At 38.0% G+C, this 16,866-nt stretch overlaps 1 protein-coding gene and 1 non-coding gene across 3 annotated transcripts in view; both read left to right on the top strand.

Annotated features, from left to right (window-relative positions):
• The window catches only part of LOC122059273 (sterol 3-beta-glucosyltransferase UGT80A2-like), a 65,616-nt gene extending 54,114 nt beyond the window's left edge, over nucleotides 1-11,502 (top strand). For both annotated transcript variants that reach the window (XM_042621976.1, XM_042621977.1), the window contains 5 exons: nucleotides 7,164-7,266; nucleotides 7,403-7,479; nucleotides 9,881-9,928; nucleotides 10,015-10,164; nucleotides 11,017-11,502. In XM_042621976.1, the coding sequence (XP_042477910.1) occupies nucleotides 7,164-7,266; nucleotides 7,403-7,479; nucleotides 9,881-9,928; nucleotides 10,015-10,164; nucleotides 11,017-11,199 (561 nt within the window). In that variant the 3' untranslated portion in view covers nucleotides 11,200-11,502. The remainder of the gene's footprint in view (nucleotides 1-7,163; nucleotides 7,267-7,402; nucleotides 7,480-9,880; nucleotides 9,929-10,014; nucleotides 10,165-11,016) is intronic.
• Nucleotides 110-216, top strand: LOC122060337. The gene has a single exon (XR_006134356.1). It is a non-coding gene; the product is annotated as a small nucleolar RNA R71 (small nucleolar RNA).
• Nucleotides 11,503-16,866: the final 5,364 nt, after the last annotated feature.

Genomic DNA, 16,866 nt, shown 5'->3' with positions numbered 1-16,866 from the left:
TCCTTCATCTGTAAAGGATGTGAATCCCTCAGGGCACATAGACTCTATCATTTGTTTAGTTGGGTAATCAATACCCTCATAAATTGTTTGACATAAATGCCATAGGTCTAGGCCATGGTGAGGGCATTCTTGGAATAGATCCTTGAATCTCTCTATAAGTTTGGAAAATGACTCACTAGGCTTTTGCCTAAACTGAAAGATATCACTTCTAAGCTTATTGGTCTTGTGAGTTGGGAAAAACTTCTTAAGGAAGACAACTATGAACTGTTCCCATGAGGTTATGGAATTTGTGGGTAACCCATACAACCACTTCTTAGCCTGGTCTTTCAATGCAAAAGTGATAAACCTAAGCTTAACAGCATCATCAGAAAGCTGTTGGATCTTAATTAGAACACATACCTCTTCAAATTCCCTGAGAAATAGGTATGCATCCTCAGAGGTCAACCCATGGAAGTGGGGCAACATAGTGATGTATTGAAATTTGAGTTCAAAATTATTGCCCTGGGCTTGTGGTAGAACTATGCAGGAAGGTTGGGCTGTTCTAGCAGGTTAGAACCTATCTTTCAGAGATTTAGGTGAAGGGTTTTACTGTTGGTCTCCCATATTCAAGGGTTTTAAAGAGAGCAAACGTATAGGGTCACTACTTGTTGGATCTCTTCTTTCTAACCGATTCTTAGTATTACGTACCCACCTAACACTCATGTAACAGAAAACTACCCACAACTAGAGAAAGATAAGCACAAAAAGAATGGATAGCAAAAATTTTTTTATGATTTTTTAATGATTATTTTTTGAGAGCTTACCGGCAGGGATCCGGGGTTGCTCAGGTTAGTTCCTGAGGTACTGCTACAGGGCGAAACCTATCTTTGTCATACTGTAAGGCATGGCGACCTCCACCGATACAACTATTATTGCAAGTTGTTCTTCTCAGGAATTCAATAAAAGAAAAGGAAAAACAAAACAAAGCAAACAAAGCACTCCGATTTACCAAAAGAAAGTGAAAAATAACATGGAACTGTCTTCCCGGCAACGGCGCCAAAAACTTGTTTGAGATTTTAAATGTAACTGCAAGCGTACGGATCAGTGTAGCTACGGGTCGAACACAGGGAGAGCAATCACTTTATTTTTTTATTTCTTTTAATAATGCGAAAGTGAACCGATTAATGTTTATGATCTAATTCTAATTATCGTCCTAAACATATGTATCTAAAATAACGTCCTAACCATTCGTCATCTAAGAATTTAAAGACACAAGCCACGCAATTAAAATTAAATAAATAAATAACTGAAAATAAACAACCCACTCAATTTCAAAAAATAATAATAATAAATGAAGAAAAAAAAAATGTTGAAATAAAAATAAAGTAGAAGAAAGGGGAGAAAGCTAGAGAGAGACTCACAAGTAGTTTTCTCTACTTAGCCCGAGGGATGCATCATAATATGAGCTTCCCTACTTGACTAGAGAGTCACTCTTACAAGGGTTACTCTACTTGGCTTTAGGGAAAGGGAGACAATTAAAATAAAAGCAATAAATTGATGGTTCTATAGCTAGGAGGGGCAAAACCGACACATACACTAGCCATGAACCTTGGGGGAAAGGGATAGCAATAATGTAACGACTGAAATTAAAATCCTAAATTAAGAAAGAAAGGGTAGTCAGAAGAGGGAATGAGAGGGGGGAGAGAAGACTACTGAGGGAGCCTACTTACATGAACTTCAACCATTGAATTGAAAACTTGATCGATTTGAGATACTACCAGTACTAAAAACCAGATCTAAAATAAACCAAATCTGAAATTTCTAGTACTAGAGAACAAATCTGAAGAAAAAAAAAATTTACTTGAAAGACATGCTTCATAGCTTGTTCTTGTCACCTAGAACTAAGCCTAGAACTAGAACTTGAAAATTACAACTTCAATTACTTAAATAATAAAAATAAAAGACTGAATAAAAAATAAATGTGCTTGCATTAATTGAATAAAAGAACTTACAAAAGTGTTTAAAGCATAAACCTAGAACTAGAGATAGAGAAAGAGAAAACTAGAGAAAGAGATAGAGCAAAAAAAACTCTAGAAGAAAATTAGAGAGGAAGAGAGGGACAATTTTTTAGAGTTTTGTGGACTCCCTTTTATAGGGAATAGGAGAGAGAGAAGGACGTCCAAGGGTGGATCCCCTTGGACGATTTTGTGGTGAGGTGGAGGAGAGAGAAGAGAGAAAACGTGTGGAGAGATCTCCCACGATTTTCTTGCCTTTTTTTCCCTATTTTTTCTCTTTTTTCTATTTTTCTCTCTTCTTGCACAAGAAACCCCCCTTGGCCGATTTTCCTTGCTTGGATTTGGACAATATTCTATTTTAAATGGGAAATTCCATCCATGCCCTTGTCTTTTCTTTTCTTTTTTTTTCTTCTTTCCTATTTTTTGTCTTTATTTTCTCTCTCTTCTTCAAACTTGCGTACAACTATCTTGGCCGACCTCCTTTGAGTGATGAGTAGGAGAGAAAATATTATAAAAAAAACCTCAACAAAATAGCAGCTAAGAGGTTCGAACTTGAGACCTCCTAATAAGGAAGAGATTTTGCACACCACAACTCACCAACTACGCTAGGTAGTTGTTGTTACCAAAAACGAATCTTCAATCACTTAAGGATGTGGTCCATTGATCCTTCTTGGCATTTGGAATATTCCTTATACCCTTGGGACAACTGCAGACGGGCTGGTTCTGCATCTCGGTTCAGTTCTGATCCATTATTCTTTTTCTTGCCTGAAAAGAATAATCACTTGTACGGTTGACCAAACGAATGTGTACTTTTAATCGAACACGTCCATCTTGCTCAGAATTTCATCCTCTTAGCAACCATGAAAAGAAATAGGACCTCTTTACGTGTAAAATTGGAGATATAGCGTCCGATAGTCCTTAAGGCATTGAAAGTATAAAACCTGCAAAAAGAGAGTAAAACCCAAGGTAGCTCCATTCTAAATATGTAAAATGCATGATTTACTACCCTAGATTTCACACATAAATGTGCTCATCAGTCCCATTCAACTGCATTGCCTGTAACAGCTTGAATCTCCCTTATAATGCTGATGGAATATCAATCCCTATAGATCCATATGAAAAGCCAACACAACCCTTGTGTAGTTTCAACTGTCAAGTATATGAAAGCATGTGTCGGTTGGAGGGCTGTGGGTGACCATAGACCTCCATACCGTGGGTTTATATTTGATATATCTATCTTTGTTAGTGTCCTATTGGATATAGGATAGTTGTTAACTAAGTTAGAGTTAGTTTTTCCTATTTTGATTATGTATTCTACTTTCTATTTGGGTTATGACTATGTAATAGAGTCGGGAAAATCCCAACTACACGGTTGTGACTCCCAAGCTATACCAATCTCTTTGTCTCTCTCTCTTATTTCTTCTTCTTTGATTCTTGTTCTCAAATCTTTACATGGTATCAGAGCCAAACTACTAGTGCTTGTTGATTATCTCCGTGATTGCCGGTTTGAGAGTCGTTTCAAGGTTCTCCGATTTATGGTGAAACCCTAGTTCATCAAAAGAGAAGAAAAACTAGGGTTTCCATGATGTTCGTTGCTTCTGTATTTTGCTGCTGGTTTCGTCTCGAGGTACGAGATGATGGAGTCATTATGGCTTTCATCTGAGTCGAAGGTTTCTGTTTTAGAGTCAAAGGTTGCTGAACCCTTTCCCTGTTGTTCGAAGGTACTGGGGTATTCACAGTACTGCTGGGTATTGTTTAAGAGAGTATATTTCAGCACTCAGGTTGCTGGTTCGTGGGTTTATGGGCTTGAATCAAGAGACAGTTTCGAGGTGAAGACGAAGGAGCTGTTGATGAACCCTCCCTGCTGTTTAGGGTCCCCTTGCTTTGTCTGGTGTACCGCTCCAAGCGAAACCTTAAATTCTCTTGCTGATGTGTTCTTGATTTTTTGATTTCTGCCATTGACTCCATCGTTGCTGCCCTCCTCTGTTCTGTTTTGTTCAACTTCCTCTTGTCTGGTCTTTGCAAGATAATTTTCTTTGCATCAATTCATGGATTGAAGAAGTAGGATTTCTTGGTTTGTTCGATTCAAGTGATTGCCTCCACTGGTTTCTTGAGGAAGACTACATCATCTTCTCTGTTCTTGCTGCTGGGTTTCTTTTTATGCTATCAATTTGCTGCAATGATTTGTCGCTGCTTCCAAGCTTCCACCTAGATTACCGCCACCTCCGTCTTGCAAGTTACAGGTTGCTTCTGGTTCATGGTGGTCGATGGAGTCAATCGGAGTTTGGATAACTCCAATCCCATGGTTATCGAGCTCTTGACTTTCCTGGTTTCTGGTTATTTGTTTGCTGGTTTGGTGAGGAAAAAAACAGTTCCCCTACATATCAATCAGAATGAGAAAGGGAAAGTGAAGTCATGTGGCGAATGGTGACTTTGTCCTTTATAGTAATGACAACATTATTACCTCACATGTCATCAATGTTCCCCATGTCAACTATTTTACTATGTCCCATGCCCCATGTCTTATAGGGTTATTTCTATCCCTATATTTTGTAAGTTTCAAAAGTACCCTTTTTTGTCTTTTCTTTTTATCTTATTATAGCTGCTGGTCATGTTATTTGAAGTGGGTTGATTTTTATTGATTTCCAATTTTACCCTTTTCTTTACCACTAATTCTCTTTTGTTCTTATTTTGCTTCTCATTCTCAGTTTATTCTTTGGCCTTGGATTGTGAATTTAATCACATGTCCTTTTTGCCATTAACCCTCTTATGTCCTTGCCTACCAATCTTTCAATTTGGGATTGATGGATTAATTGCAAAATTGCCATCAACTTTGGATTAATTGAGTTCTATTGTTTGAAGTGGGTCCATATCAAACCCAGTTGAGTATTTTGACCCGGTGTTCCGCATCAATTGAGGATTATATGAAGTAATTACATAATTGCCATTGGAAAAATATGTGTCAAATTATTGATTTTGGTGGGCTTTGGATCTCCTCAATTTGGAATTTGCACTTTTTTGGGAAAATGATACTTGTATGTGTGGTAATTGGATTTATTTGTTCAAATTTACTACCATCAGGGGGAGATTGGAAATTATTTTGTTGTGGTGCTCTTGGTTATTAGATTCTTGTGATGGTGCTTATTGAAAAATATTTTATCCTTGCGTACTGCTACACGTGAGGGGGAGATTCAAATTAACTGCTCAATGTTTGCTCAAAATTATTTCGTTTGAAGACATTTATGCTCATGTGTGTCCTCAACAACTATTTTATCTTTTGAAGATGGTATATTTAGCGACCTGATGCTGTTTGGTATATTCAACAACCTGATGTTGTTTGGTCCTCATCGACCGGATGCTGCCTAGTTATTTGTGGAACATTCTGTTAGACGTTTGTTAGGGGAGATCTCTGTTTGAATCTCGTGAGTGCTTTTATTGTAGCTATTGAGAGCTACAGTTTATGTTGGAGCACCTTCGTTGGGAAGGTCTTTTGTTGTTGTAATGCCTTATTTGGAAGGGCTTTCGATGGTAATAGAGTTCCTTCTTTGGGAAGGACTTTTGTTGCTTTTGGAGTTGTTGATGGCTTTATAATGGTTGATTGGAGTTCTTTCTGTGCTCGTTGGAGTTCTTATTGATCCAAGCTGGAGCTTTCTGTTGCTATGTGTATACTCCAGCTTGAGGGGGAGTGTTAGAGTATATGAGAGCATGTGTCGGTTGGAGGGCTATGGGTGACCATAGACCTCCGTACCAATTATATTTGATATATCTTTGTGTCCTATTAGATTTAGGATTGTAGTTAACTAAGTTAGAGTTAGTTTCCTGTTTTGATTATGTATTCTACTTTCTATTTGGGTTATGACTATGTAATAGGTAGTCTATATATTGAATGAAAGGGAAAGTTGGGAAAATCCCAACTACACGGTTGTGACTCCCACGTTACACCAATCTCTTTGTCTCTCTCTTATTTCTTCTCCTTTGATTCTTGTTCTCAAATCTTTACATCCACCACCACTTGGTGCCAACTTTCAGTGCTGGAAAGGATGGGATGGTAAGATTAATTATCATCAAGTTCGAGGGAGATCGAGTTCGGTGTTGCAAGGGTGATGTGGTGGTGGTGGTTGGGGTCACAGTTGGAAGTGGAATTAGAGGTAAAGTTAGGGTCAGGGGTGGGAGTAGGTCTGAAAGGGGAAAACTTGGAAATTTGTTCATTTTGGAGTTGTACTGACCCAGCAAGGCACCCCAATGTCACCTTTCAAACTTAGGGTACCCCAAATGTCACTTTTCAAAAACTGAGGGTACCTCAGGTGTATCTATGGGAAAAAGAATGCCCAAAAACAGGAACATGTGAATTATCACCCCGCTCCTTGTGAAATAAAAATGCCTTCCATGTTGATGCTCTTTTGTGTGCTCTCATTGGCTCTCGAGCTGGTGCAGGGGCCATGCGACAGAGACCCCTTGCCCTTAATTTAATAATTATCTAGCAACATCTGCCCATTCTGGTCATCGGATCTTTAGTTTCTTGAGTTTCAAGTGCAATTCCTCACACTTAAAAGAATGATCATATTAGAGCTGATTTGGGATTGGCCCTAAACAATGGCGAGCTCCAAGAAAGTCGTTTGAGGTGGTATGGTCATGTCCAACAGAAGTCTAGGGATGCTCCAGTAAGGAAGAGCGATCTGATTCAATTGAATGAGCTAAAAGAGGCAGGGGCAGGCCTACTTGACCATAGGAGAAGTTGTGAGGAATGACATACATAGTCTTGTCTTGTCCTAAGTATGACTCGGATAAAGCCTATTGGAGGGCAAACAGCTCTAGAGCTTGCATCACCAGGGAAAAAGAACACAATTTGTCAGTTGTAAAGAAGCTTAGTTTATTAAATATGATGGGTGCATAAAGGGTTAGGGTTCTGTAATGTCATTGGAGTTGCACTCAAAATATTCTTTCCATGTGATATCATATGTTATATGACTACTGAAATACTACATTCATCTTTGTTCATGTGTTCGTATCTTGACTACACAATGTTACAGCACTCTTGAGATATGATGTGCTCTTTTTTAGTAGAGTCCTCTTTTGTGCTTCTATTTTTAACTTTGTGAATTCACAACTCTTTCTTGGCAGAGTATTGTCATTAGTAATTCTATTTTTGACTTTGTGAGTTCGCAACAGCCTGTTGAAGAACCTGAGAAAATGACGCAAATAATTGTGGAGGCACTGAAAACGACTGGACAGAGAGGCATCATTAACAAAGGGTGGGGTGGTCTTGGAGACTGTAAGTATCTAGCTCTTGTTGCTGACCCAATTCAAACCATAGACTAACTCTACTCTTGTAACAATTCATGGATTTTCTTTTATTCTCAGCTTGTGGAAGCATGTTGTATTTGTTTACCTGGATTTTTTTCCCCTAGTGGCAGAACCACCTGATTTTGTGTATCTACTGGACAACTGCCCTCATGACTGGCTATTTTTAAGGTGCAAAGCAGTGGTAAGATATGATTATTTATTGCCATCTCTTGAAGCTTAATTCGAACTCAAGCATCATTTGCATTAGAAGATCATTTTTTTATAGTCTATGTGAATATTAGAGTTTTGTTTAGTTTTTTTTTTTTTTTGGTAGTTTGATTCATGTCTGCTTCATAGTCATGTGGATATCAGAATTGTGTCTAGTCAATGCTTGTATTTTGGCTCATGGACTCTCTAAGATATGCTAATTCTGAATGTGAATGATACGGAAGAATCATAACTAAAATATACTTCCCTATCATTAATACTAGTTGGATAAAAAAGAGATGCAAGGTTGGTGCTTTAGAATTCTCACATTCTTGTGCCAGAAATCACCAGTGTGGAAGTTGGATGTCCTGAAATATGAGGTTAGAGTATTGAGCTCTATTGTTAGGAATATTAGAATACCAAGGCAGGATTTAAAGAAAGAAAGAAACTTATAGTTGTTGAACTAGGGTACTGAAAAAGCTTTACCTGTCTTTTCTTTTCTTTATTTTTCACAAAATTGGATAGAATACGTCTGACCTTATCCAGGGAAAATTATTGTCCATACCATAAATCATTAATTCCATTTCACTGAGGATTGTTATCCTGAACTATTAGTATTATAATATTATTATTTTAAAGGTGTCAGACTCTAAAGCCATTGGCGGTGCCATACAGCAATGAAGCTTTACTTGTATTGTCAATTCCTCTTCCTGATGCAGTAGCATTATCGTGCCTGAACCTGCATTATCCAATGTAAAAACCCAGACTGAGATGAACCAGAACCTATCCAGGCTTTTGGTCTAACTGTTGGTAGGGAGTTTATTTGTTTATTTGGGTTATTCTTATAATTTCATCTATTTAATTTTATTATATAGTTGGATATATGTAGGAGATTTGATTGAGTTGTTTAACTTTGTAGCTTGAGAAGAGTATGTTTAGTGGTTTTTATTTATAAGGAGTCTTTATTTTCTTTAATATGATATCGTAAACAAGCAATTAAGAGGATCGAATGGAAATTTGAATTTGTTTACTTCTTCACGGTTGTGGAGGTGTCCGTGTGTGACAAGGTCGGTTGGCTGTTCTCTTTTTCTTTTCTATTTCCTGCAGTTCTTCCTCTGCTCTCCTTCTATTCTTTTGTTCTTCCTTTTCTTTTTTTCTTCTTTCCCTGTTCTATTCTAGTGGTACTTCCAGTCCCAAACTTTGGGATCAAATTCTTTGGGTCTTGTCCTGAGATACTTTTTCCTGACCTGGGAGTTCTAAAGTCAAATTACAGATCTTGTCCCTCCCTTCTTCCAGATACACTTTGAGAGTTCTGCTGCTAATTCTTCAGTTGATGTTTTGGGTGGTGTTCAGTTGGGTTTTAGAGGGCTGGAAGTTAGGATTCATATCCTGAAGTTTCAGCTCGATAGATGAGTAACTTTTTTATTTGTAAGGATGGACATAAATCTTCTTATTTGCGTATGTTTTAAAATTGCATAAAAGCTATTCTCTTCTAAATATATTTACCAACTGGTCCTTGTGCTTTTTCTGCTTTACTAAAAGCTTCTGAACATTCACAGAATCTCCGGATTTGCTACTGCTCACATTATTATGAATTTCTTTCACTTTGGTGGGCCCATCGCGACCCAAAAGCAGGATTTTGTGATCTGGGGTTGCGTTACTTCCTTCTATGAATAATACCTGTTCTCTTAACATTGCTATAGTTAAATAAAACCCAAGAAAAGGAGACATTATCAAAGAAAAGAGAGGCAACATGTGAACTCTGTAGTGACTTCAAATTGTCTTAAACTGTTTGGGCTTACTTCCAGCCAATGTGAACTACTTACTGTAACTTGTTTTACACGATAGTTGGCTTTGCTTGATCATTGGAATAGCATTCCTACTGGGAAAACTGATTCCAGAATGTATCTGTCTGCATCATAGCTCCAGATTTGGTTTCATAGTCATGATAAATGAAGTTAAAATGCTTTGATTGGTTGTTGTGTTTATTCTCAAATTCATTTCCTATGTCTGTTCCTCTTCCTGTAACAATACTTGGTAGCTGATTCGTTGTAGAAAGACCATTAGATGGTGTAATTGATTACATGAATACTCTGTGAACCCAAACCATGAAACAAAAATACATCACAAGATTCACAACACAAACTAATGCTTGAAGAGATCATGATGACATGAATGAGGTTACTGTCTTTGATGTCCATATGCTTTCTTAGTTTTATGATAATAATTTTGTGTGTGCTGGAAATAGTTGTTAACCCCATGGAATATTCAACCTCACCGCAAGTTTTTCACGTTAATTGTTTCATATTCAAAAAATTCCACATGTCTATTTTACTCTCTGATTTCCCTTTTGGTTTGTAACTGTGAGGTGGTATTGTTCTGCCCTTCGCTTTCAGGTTCATCATGGGGGTGCGGGAACAACAGCTGCTGGCCTTAAAGCTGCGGTAACTTTTGTATTTATTTCTTGTTGAATGCTTTTATTTCACGTTATTGCTTTGGTGACTGATTGTGTGATTTTACTGATTTGTAGTGTCCAACCACTGTTGTACCTTTCTTTGGTGACCAACCTTTCTGGGGTGATCGAGTGCATGCTAGAGGAGTAGGTCCTGCTCCTATACCAGTTGATGAGTTCTCACTTAATAAGTTGGTTGATGCAATTAATTACATGCTAGACCCCAAGGTAATAATTAAGCTCAGCGTGGTAGGATTTTTTTTTTCCGAATATTCAAGACGATTCTTTCTAGAGAAAGATCAAATGGTTTGTTAGCATTTTCTGAGGCTGCACGGTTTTCAATCCATACTTGGTCACTCTTGTTGTTCAACTACATTGAACCTTGATTCAGCTTTGTTGAAATAATAAGCATGTATGACCCATCAATATGCCATAATTTGTTACTAACAAAACATTGGTCCAAACTATCTCAAATCTTGTTTTGCGATGTGTTATTGGAGACATTCATAAATGAATACAAAATTATGTATAGTATACAAATCTACTAAGCTTTACCAAAACTACATTAGGTGGGTCGACCTTGTGGATCTGCGTGCTTTGTGTCTGCAAAGATTAGGAGGTACCATAAATTTGCAAATAAGAAAATACAGGAACAGGATGCATAGCCTAAGAAAAAATGAAAGAAAAAAGTAGAGAAAACTGTAATCAAGTTATTGACCATGATACTACCATGTATCTTATATCTGGGACTTATCCTGTTTCAAGTATCTTTCATCTATATCTCGGCGTCTTAGCTCAGTTCATTGGAGAGAATATCAAAATCAATGAAATAACTGGCATATAGCGTGAAGTAATAAATTGAACATTCAATGTGTGGCACTAAAAGAGAAAATATGGTTGCAATTATAAGTCTTATATTTAGCTCTGGAGAACCAATTTTGGTTGGCCATTGGATAGAAGTCCTTGACCTACACTCAAATGTTGTTGATACTATTAGTGGATCCTTTATCCCTGAGAAGCATTGGATATTCCTATATGGAAGGGAGAAATTTCTTATGGACTTCTAAACAATCAATGCAGGTGAAGCAGTCTGCTGTTGAACTGGCGAAGGCTATGGAAACTGAGGATGGAGTGGAAGGAGCAGTAAAAGCCTTCTTCAGACATCTTCCTCCCAAAAAGGTGGAACCAGAGCCATCCCCTACGCCACCGGGTTTCTTTGAACAATCTGTTAGCTCTGTAAGAAGATGTTTTGGGTGTTCCTGAGTTGTGAGCTTTTTATGTTGTTGTCCCTTTATGTATTTTTATTGACTACAGTGTAATCTTTAACCTCCAAAAATTAGTTTTTCTTTTGAGGGAAAAAAAAAAAAAAATTGGGTTCATGTGTGTAATCTTGTCCTGTATTTTCTAATTAAAATATGTAATCTGATACTAATGTGATATTGAGAATCTCCAGTCATCATCATCAGGAGGCTCACAAGAAATGTTGGCTCGCACCGAATTTGGGTTTGGATTGGTTCTTTAAATCTGTTTTTAGAACAGAAAATTAATGATATTTTTTTTTTCTTATTTTTGCCCCCAAGCATTTTTTGAACCAGTTCGTTCCGTGGGAACACAAAATAAATTTAGAATTACTAAATGCAATTCCACTTCCAAAGTGCTTCCTGGAACCAAAAATCTGCCAGATTAATTCTTGTGGAATGTTGTGGATTTATCCTTTGATATATTGTTGCCTCCGGCGAATGGTAATGGATTTCAATTTCACAGTAATCGGCAAAGTCCCCCAACTATTCAATTATTAAAAATTTAGAAACCTTGGCCCACGTTTGCTGCGTTCTATCATATCAAATGAGACGTAACTTTGTATGTTACTCAGCAACAAATAACAACAAACTCAGTTTTATCCCAAGTTAATTGGGTCGGCTACATGGATCCATGCACACAAAGTAACGGTAAAAAGAGTCTAAACAGAAAATGAGGAGAGTAAGAAAAACGAGATACAATCCATCAAGTTAGGAGAATCTCAGCTAGTCGGCTACATAAATCCTTGGCCTCCAATAGACTCTATGCTAGTAATATTTGTATGTTTCTCATATACCACAAATAATAAAATTGGTATTCCACATGTTTTAGAACGCTTAAATGTTTAGCTATTTAGAACCAAGGATGCTTAAGTTGGATAATTTTGGTAAGGATGACAACAAAGTTGTTTTATACTCACCATTTCTAAAGTTATGGATCAGGTAATAGTTGCATATGTTGCTTCTTAGTCTCAGCTTTCCTCACTGACTTGGGTTCCATACTTCCATTGCTGGGTTTAAAGTTTATATTTTTCAGTTTTGGTTTAGTTTCTCAAGTCAATTACAACGTAGCTTGTAGGAATGCTGGACCGGGGCTGAGTTCGTTTGGATTAATGATAAGGGCGCCGAATGGTTCATGGTTATCTTTTTATTGTAGCTCATTGGGGCCTCCCTATGCCGTTGCTCACCGAACCCCCACCCACTATTATATATTCTTCGAGAAGAGGAATGCTACCTGGTCGAGTGGCCGCTACTGATGTAGATGCACATTATGGAAGAAGATATGAGAGGAAGAAGGGTCCAGCCAGGAAGACCCAATCGACCCCCACTTAGACCACTTGAGTGGCTAAGTCATTTTTAGAAATAAGGCCCATTGGGCCCATCGATTATGTCCCCTTAATGGGTAGTGGTTTGTTTAGGATTCTATTTCTCCACATAGGTTTAGTCCTAATCTTATTATGACGGTAATTAGGAATGTCCTGCCCTCTTTAAATAGGGGAGCTTATTGTACAATTATTTTCAGATTTGAATAAAGAATATTGCAGTCAAATTATTAGAATAGCTGAGATAGCTGTGGGTGAGAAGCCCTGGCCGAGATAGCCACTCCTCCCCCACTTTCTCTTTGTGTTTTTGTTCTGTTATTCTTGCATTTAGTCACCATTAGAACTCTGTTATTGCTGCTACTGCTACTCTATTAATTCTGCCCAGAAGCTCCCAGAAATCATGATCGACCAGCAGAGAATTCTTGTCTTATTTTTTAATCAATTTCCAAAAGGGCATTCGATCAAGGTCAGTTTTATTCAGTCTTCAAGGGATTGGTTTGGCATCATTTGAGAACCATTCGGTCCTCTCCTACAAGCCATCTGAAGTCTTCTGCTGTTCTTCTTGAAAAATCCCTCAGTTTCTCTCTCCTAGGCCTGGAATCAAGAACTCTCGGATCTCTATCATCCACAGGTAGAATCCATTCAAGTTTACAGGTTATTGTTGCCACCCAGGGACCATCATTCGACCAAGAGTACAACTCAATTGGAGCTATACACAGCCAGCCACACCTCTCTCTCTCTCTCTCTCTCCCAATCGTAGGTTTCTCTCTCCTCTCTTTTGGGTTAGTTTTGGGTCGGGTTTTGCTACTGTTTTCAAGTTATACTTTTGGGTACTGCTGCTGGTTGTTGCTTTGTTATTCTTTTGGTTTTTTTTTTATCAAATACTCTAAAAGCTATTGTGGAAAAGTTACTTGTGTGCTTGGCATTATCATTATGGGAGTTAGTTATTTGTTACCCACTCCTGTATTAAGTGGTATCAGAGCTATGGTTCAATCAGAAGAACCTCAACCCACTCTTCAAGATGTGATGAAAGTGATCCAAGACTTATCTACAAGGATGGATAAATATGACCGATAAATGATTGATCTAAAAGAGAGTACGACTGTTCACTCTAACACCTAATTAACTGTTACACTAACTAATGTTCATCCTACTGTCAATTACACTGGTAATGTTCCTAGAAGAGTCACCATGCAACCTCGAAAAGAATGTACTAGCTTAGAATGAAGAGTATGATGAATATGACAATCATCTTTATTTGCCTAATGATACATATAAGGTCAAGCTGGAATTGAAAGAGTACAATAGAAGACATGATCCTGTCTATTACCAAGATTGGGTGAATTCTTTTAATGACTACTTCCGGTGGTACCGTATGCTTGAAGAAAGAAAAGTCCAATTAGTTCTTACTAAGCTGACTGGTGGAGCTAAGGACCAGTGGTATACTGAAGAAGTCAACCTCATACTCAGCCGTGATATGCCTCACAGTTGGGAAAACTTAAAGTTTATCCTCAATAACAAGTTCCTACCACCAACTTACAAGCATCGACTTTATGACATGCTGAATACCCTCAGACAAAGTACTATGACTGTAGAAGAGTACATTAATCACTTCAATGAGTTACTTTCACGAATAGGTGCCCACAAAGAAGAAGGAGAATTACTCATATCCTATTTCAAATTGAGATTGAGACATGACATTCATGATAAGCTTGGAGTGATTGAGTTACCATCCTTAAATACCTGTTTCGATAAGGCATTAGAGACTGAAGATTTGATCAAATCATCCTCCAGGTGGTACAGCCAACCCATGGACAACAGACGACTAGTAGCACCAACAAAACCTAGTGGATACCCTACCTGAACTCCCTTTGATACACAGGATAAGGGTAAGGCTCCAATTGGGGGGGGGGGCAAGAGAATGGATCTACAACGTGCTACAGTTGTGAAAGAACTGGTCATATGGAAAAATTTTGCCCCAAGCGTGGACGATCCAACTCCATCATCAGTGCTATTGAGTCTAACACTGATCTATAAGTCATGAACCTCAAGATGATGATTGGATTATCAATGTTGTGGAAGGAATGGAAGATGAACCTGATGATGGCATCGTACCAGAGGATGATGATCCCTATGCTTATGTTAATGTGGTGGCACGAATCTTGGTGGTTGAAACTAAAGAAGAAGATTGGAGAACGAACAATATCTTCTACACTTTGATGTCTAGTGGACCTAACAAGGCTCAAGTTATTGTGGACAGCGGGAGTTGTGTGAACGTCATCTCTCAAGCTTTTGTGATAGAAAGAAAGCTCAAGACAGAGCCTCATCCACAACCTTATAACAACACTATGAATGTCACTCAACGTTGTTCTGTACCATTGAAAGTTGCAGAGTATAAAAAGAACGTATGGTGTGATGTCATTCCCATGGTACTCACCGACGTATTACTTGGAAGGCCTTGGCTCTATGACAACAATGTGTTAGTTGGATGTACTAAGAACCAATGCTTCTTCGATCATAAAAGTAAATCTTTCATTTTAAATTCACTCAACATACCACAAGTGAATGACAAGTTAAGGGCCACCTAAGTAAGAAGTCAATATGTCCTAAAGAAGATAGCAACAATCCCTTCCAAAGTCACTACTGGATAAAAGAAGCCACCCTCCAATGACAAGTTCAGCAAGAAGGCCAAGGTGGACAATAAGCTATGTGTGCTGCCCCATAGAGAGTTCTTAACTACTAGTGAAGAAATCGGACTAATCTTAGCCCTTGTGACTAAAAAGGCTGAATTGGTGAAAGAGGTAAAGCATCTCCCATAAATTAAATAATTACTAGCTGATTTTTTAGATTTGGTGCCAAAAGAATTGCCTGATGAACTACCACCTATAAGGGATATTCAACATGACATTGACTTTGTGCCTGGATCAGTAGTCTCTAATTTGCCCACTTACGTCTCAGTCCTATAGAGCATGCAGAACTTAAGAGACAAGTGGATGACTTGTTAAAGAAAGGGTTTTTGGTTAAAAGCATGAGTCCATATGTAGTGTCACCCCTATTGACGGCAAAGAAAGACGGATCATAGCGTATGTGCATTGACAGTCGTACTATTAATAAAATCACGGTAAAGTACATATTTCCCATTTCTCGTTTGGATGATATGCTTGACACATTAACATAAGCCTCTATATTCTCAAAGATTGATTTATGTAATGGCTATCATCAAATTCGAATCCGTCTGAGGGATGAATGGAAGACAACCTTCAAGGCCAAAGAGGGACTTTATGAATGGAAAGTCATGTCGTTTGGACTCACCAATGCACTTAGCACTTTTATGAGGGTGATGACACATATACTCCGACTCTTAATCAGTAAATTTCTCGTAGTATACTTTAATGACATACTAATATACAACAAAATACAAAATGAACACTTGGAGCATCTGAGTCATGTTATGAGAATATTACGGGTAGAAAAGCTGTACAACAACTTGAAGAAGTGTTCCTTTATGCTGCTCAAGGTTAACTTCCTTGGCTTTATTGTGTCTTCACAAACATAGAAGCTGATCCGGAGAGGGTAAAAAGTGTAGTTGATTGGCTAATTCCAAAGACCTTGACCTAGGTTTGTAGCTTTCATGGTCTTGCCTCATTTTACATTCATCTGGAATTTCAGTGCCATTGTAGCCCCAATTATGGAATGCACAAAAGGGAAAAAAGTTCTATTTCAATGGACTCCAGCAGTGCTTAGATTACCCAATTTTGATCTTATGTTTGAAGTGGATGCATCACATGTTGGGATACGAGGAGTACTTATGCAAGAGGGCCATCCGATTGTCTTCTACAGTGAAAAGTTGAATGATGCAAAAAGAAGGTATTCTACTTATAACTTAGAACTCTATGTCATCGTTTAAATTCTCAAGCATTAGAGACATTACTTGATTGGCAAAGAGTTCGTACTCTATTCGGATCATGAAGCACTCAAATACCTGCATTCACAAAAAATCATTAGCAATCGTCACGCTAAATAGATCTCATACTTGTAAGTATATGTATTTGTTCTCAAGTACAAAGCTGAAAAAGAGAATTAAGTGGTTGATGCACTTAGTCGAAAGATGATGATGATAAATACCTTCACAGTACAAAGTGTGGGAGTGGAACACGTTAAAGAGGAGTACATTAATGATGTTGATTTTTCAGAATTGTTCAACAACCTCCAAGGAGGAGGATGGGATGACAAATTTGCTATATATGATGGGTATCTTTTTAAAGGCACTCGCTTCTCTATCCCAAATACCTCTTTGAGACATCACTTGA

Source organism: Macadamia integrifolia, chromosome 13 (assembly GCF_013358625.1).
Source record: "Macadamia integrifolia cultivar HAES 741 chromosome 13, SCU_Mint_v3, whole genome shotgun sequence".
In the NCBI taxonomy this organism is placed as follows: domain Eukaryota; kingdom Viridiplantae; phylum Streptophyta; class Magnoliopsida; order Proteales; family Proteaceae; genus Macadamia; species Macadamia integrifolia.
This window is presented reverse-complemented; position numbering and strand designations above follow the sequence as displayed.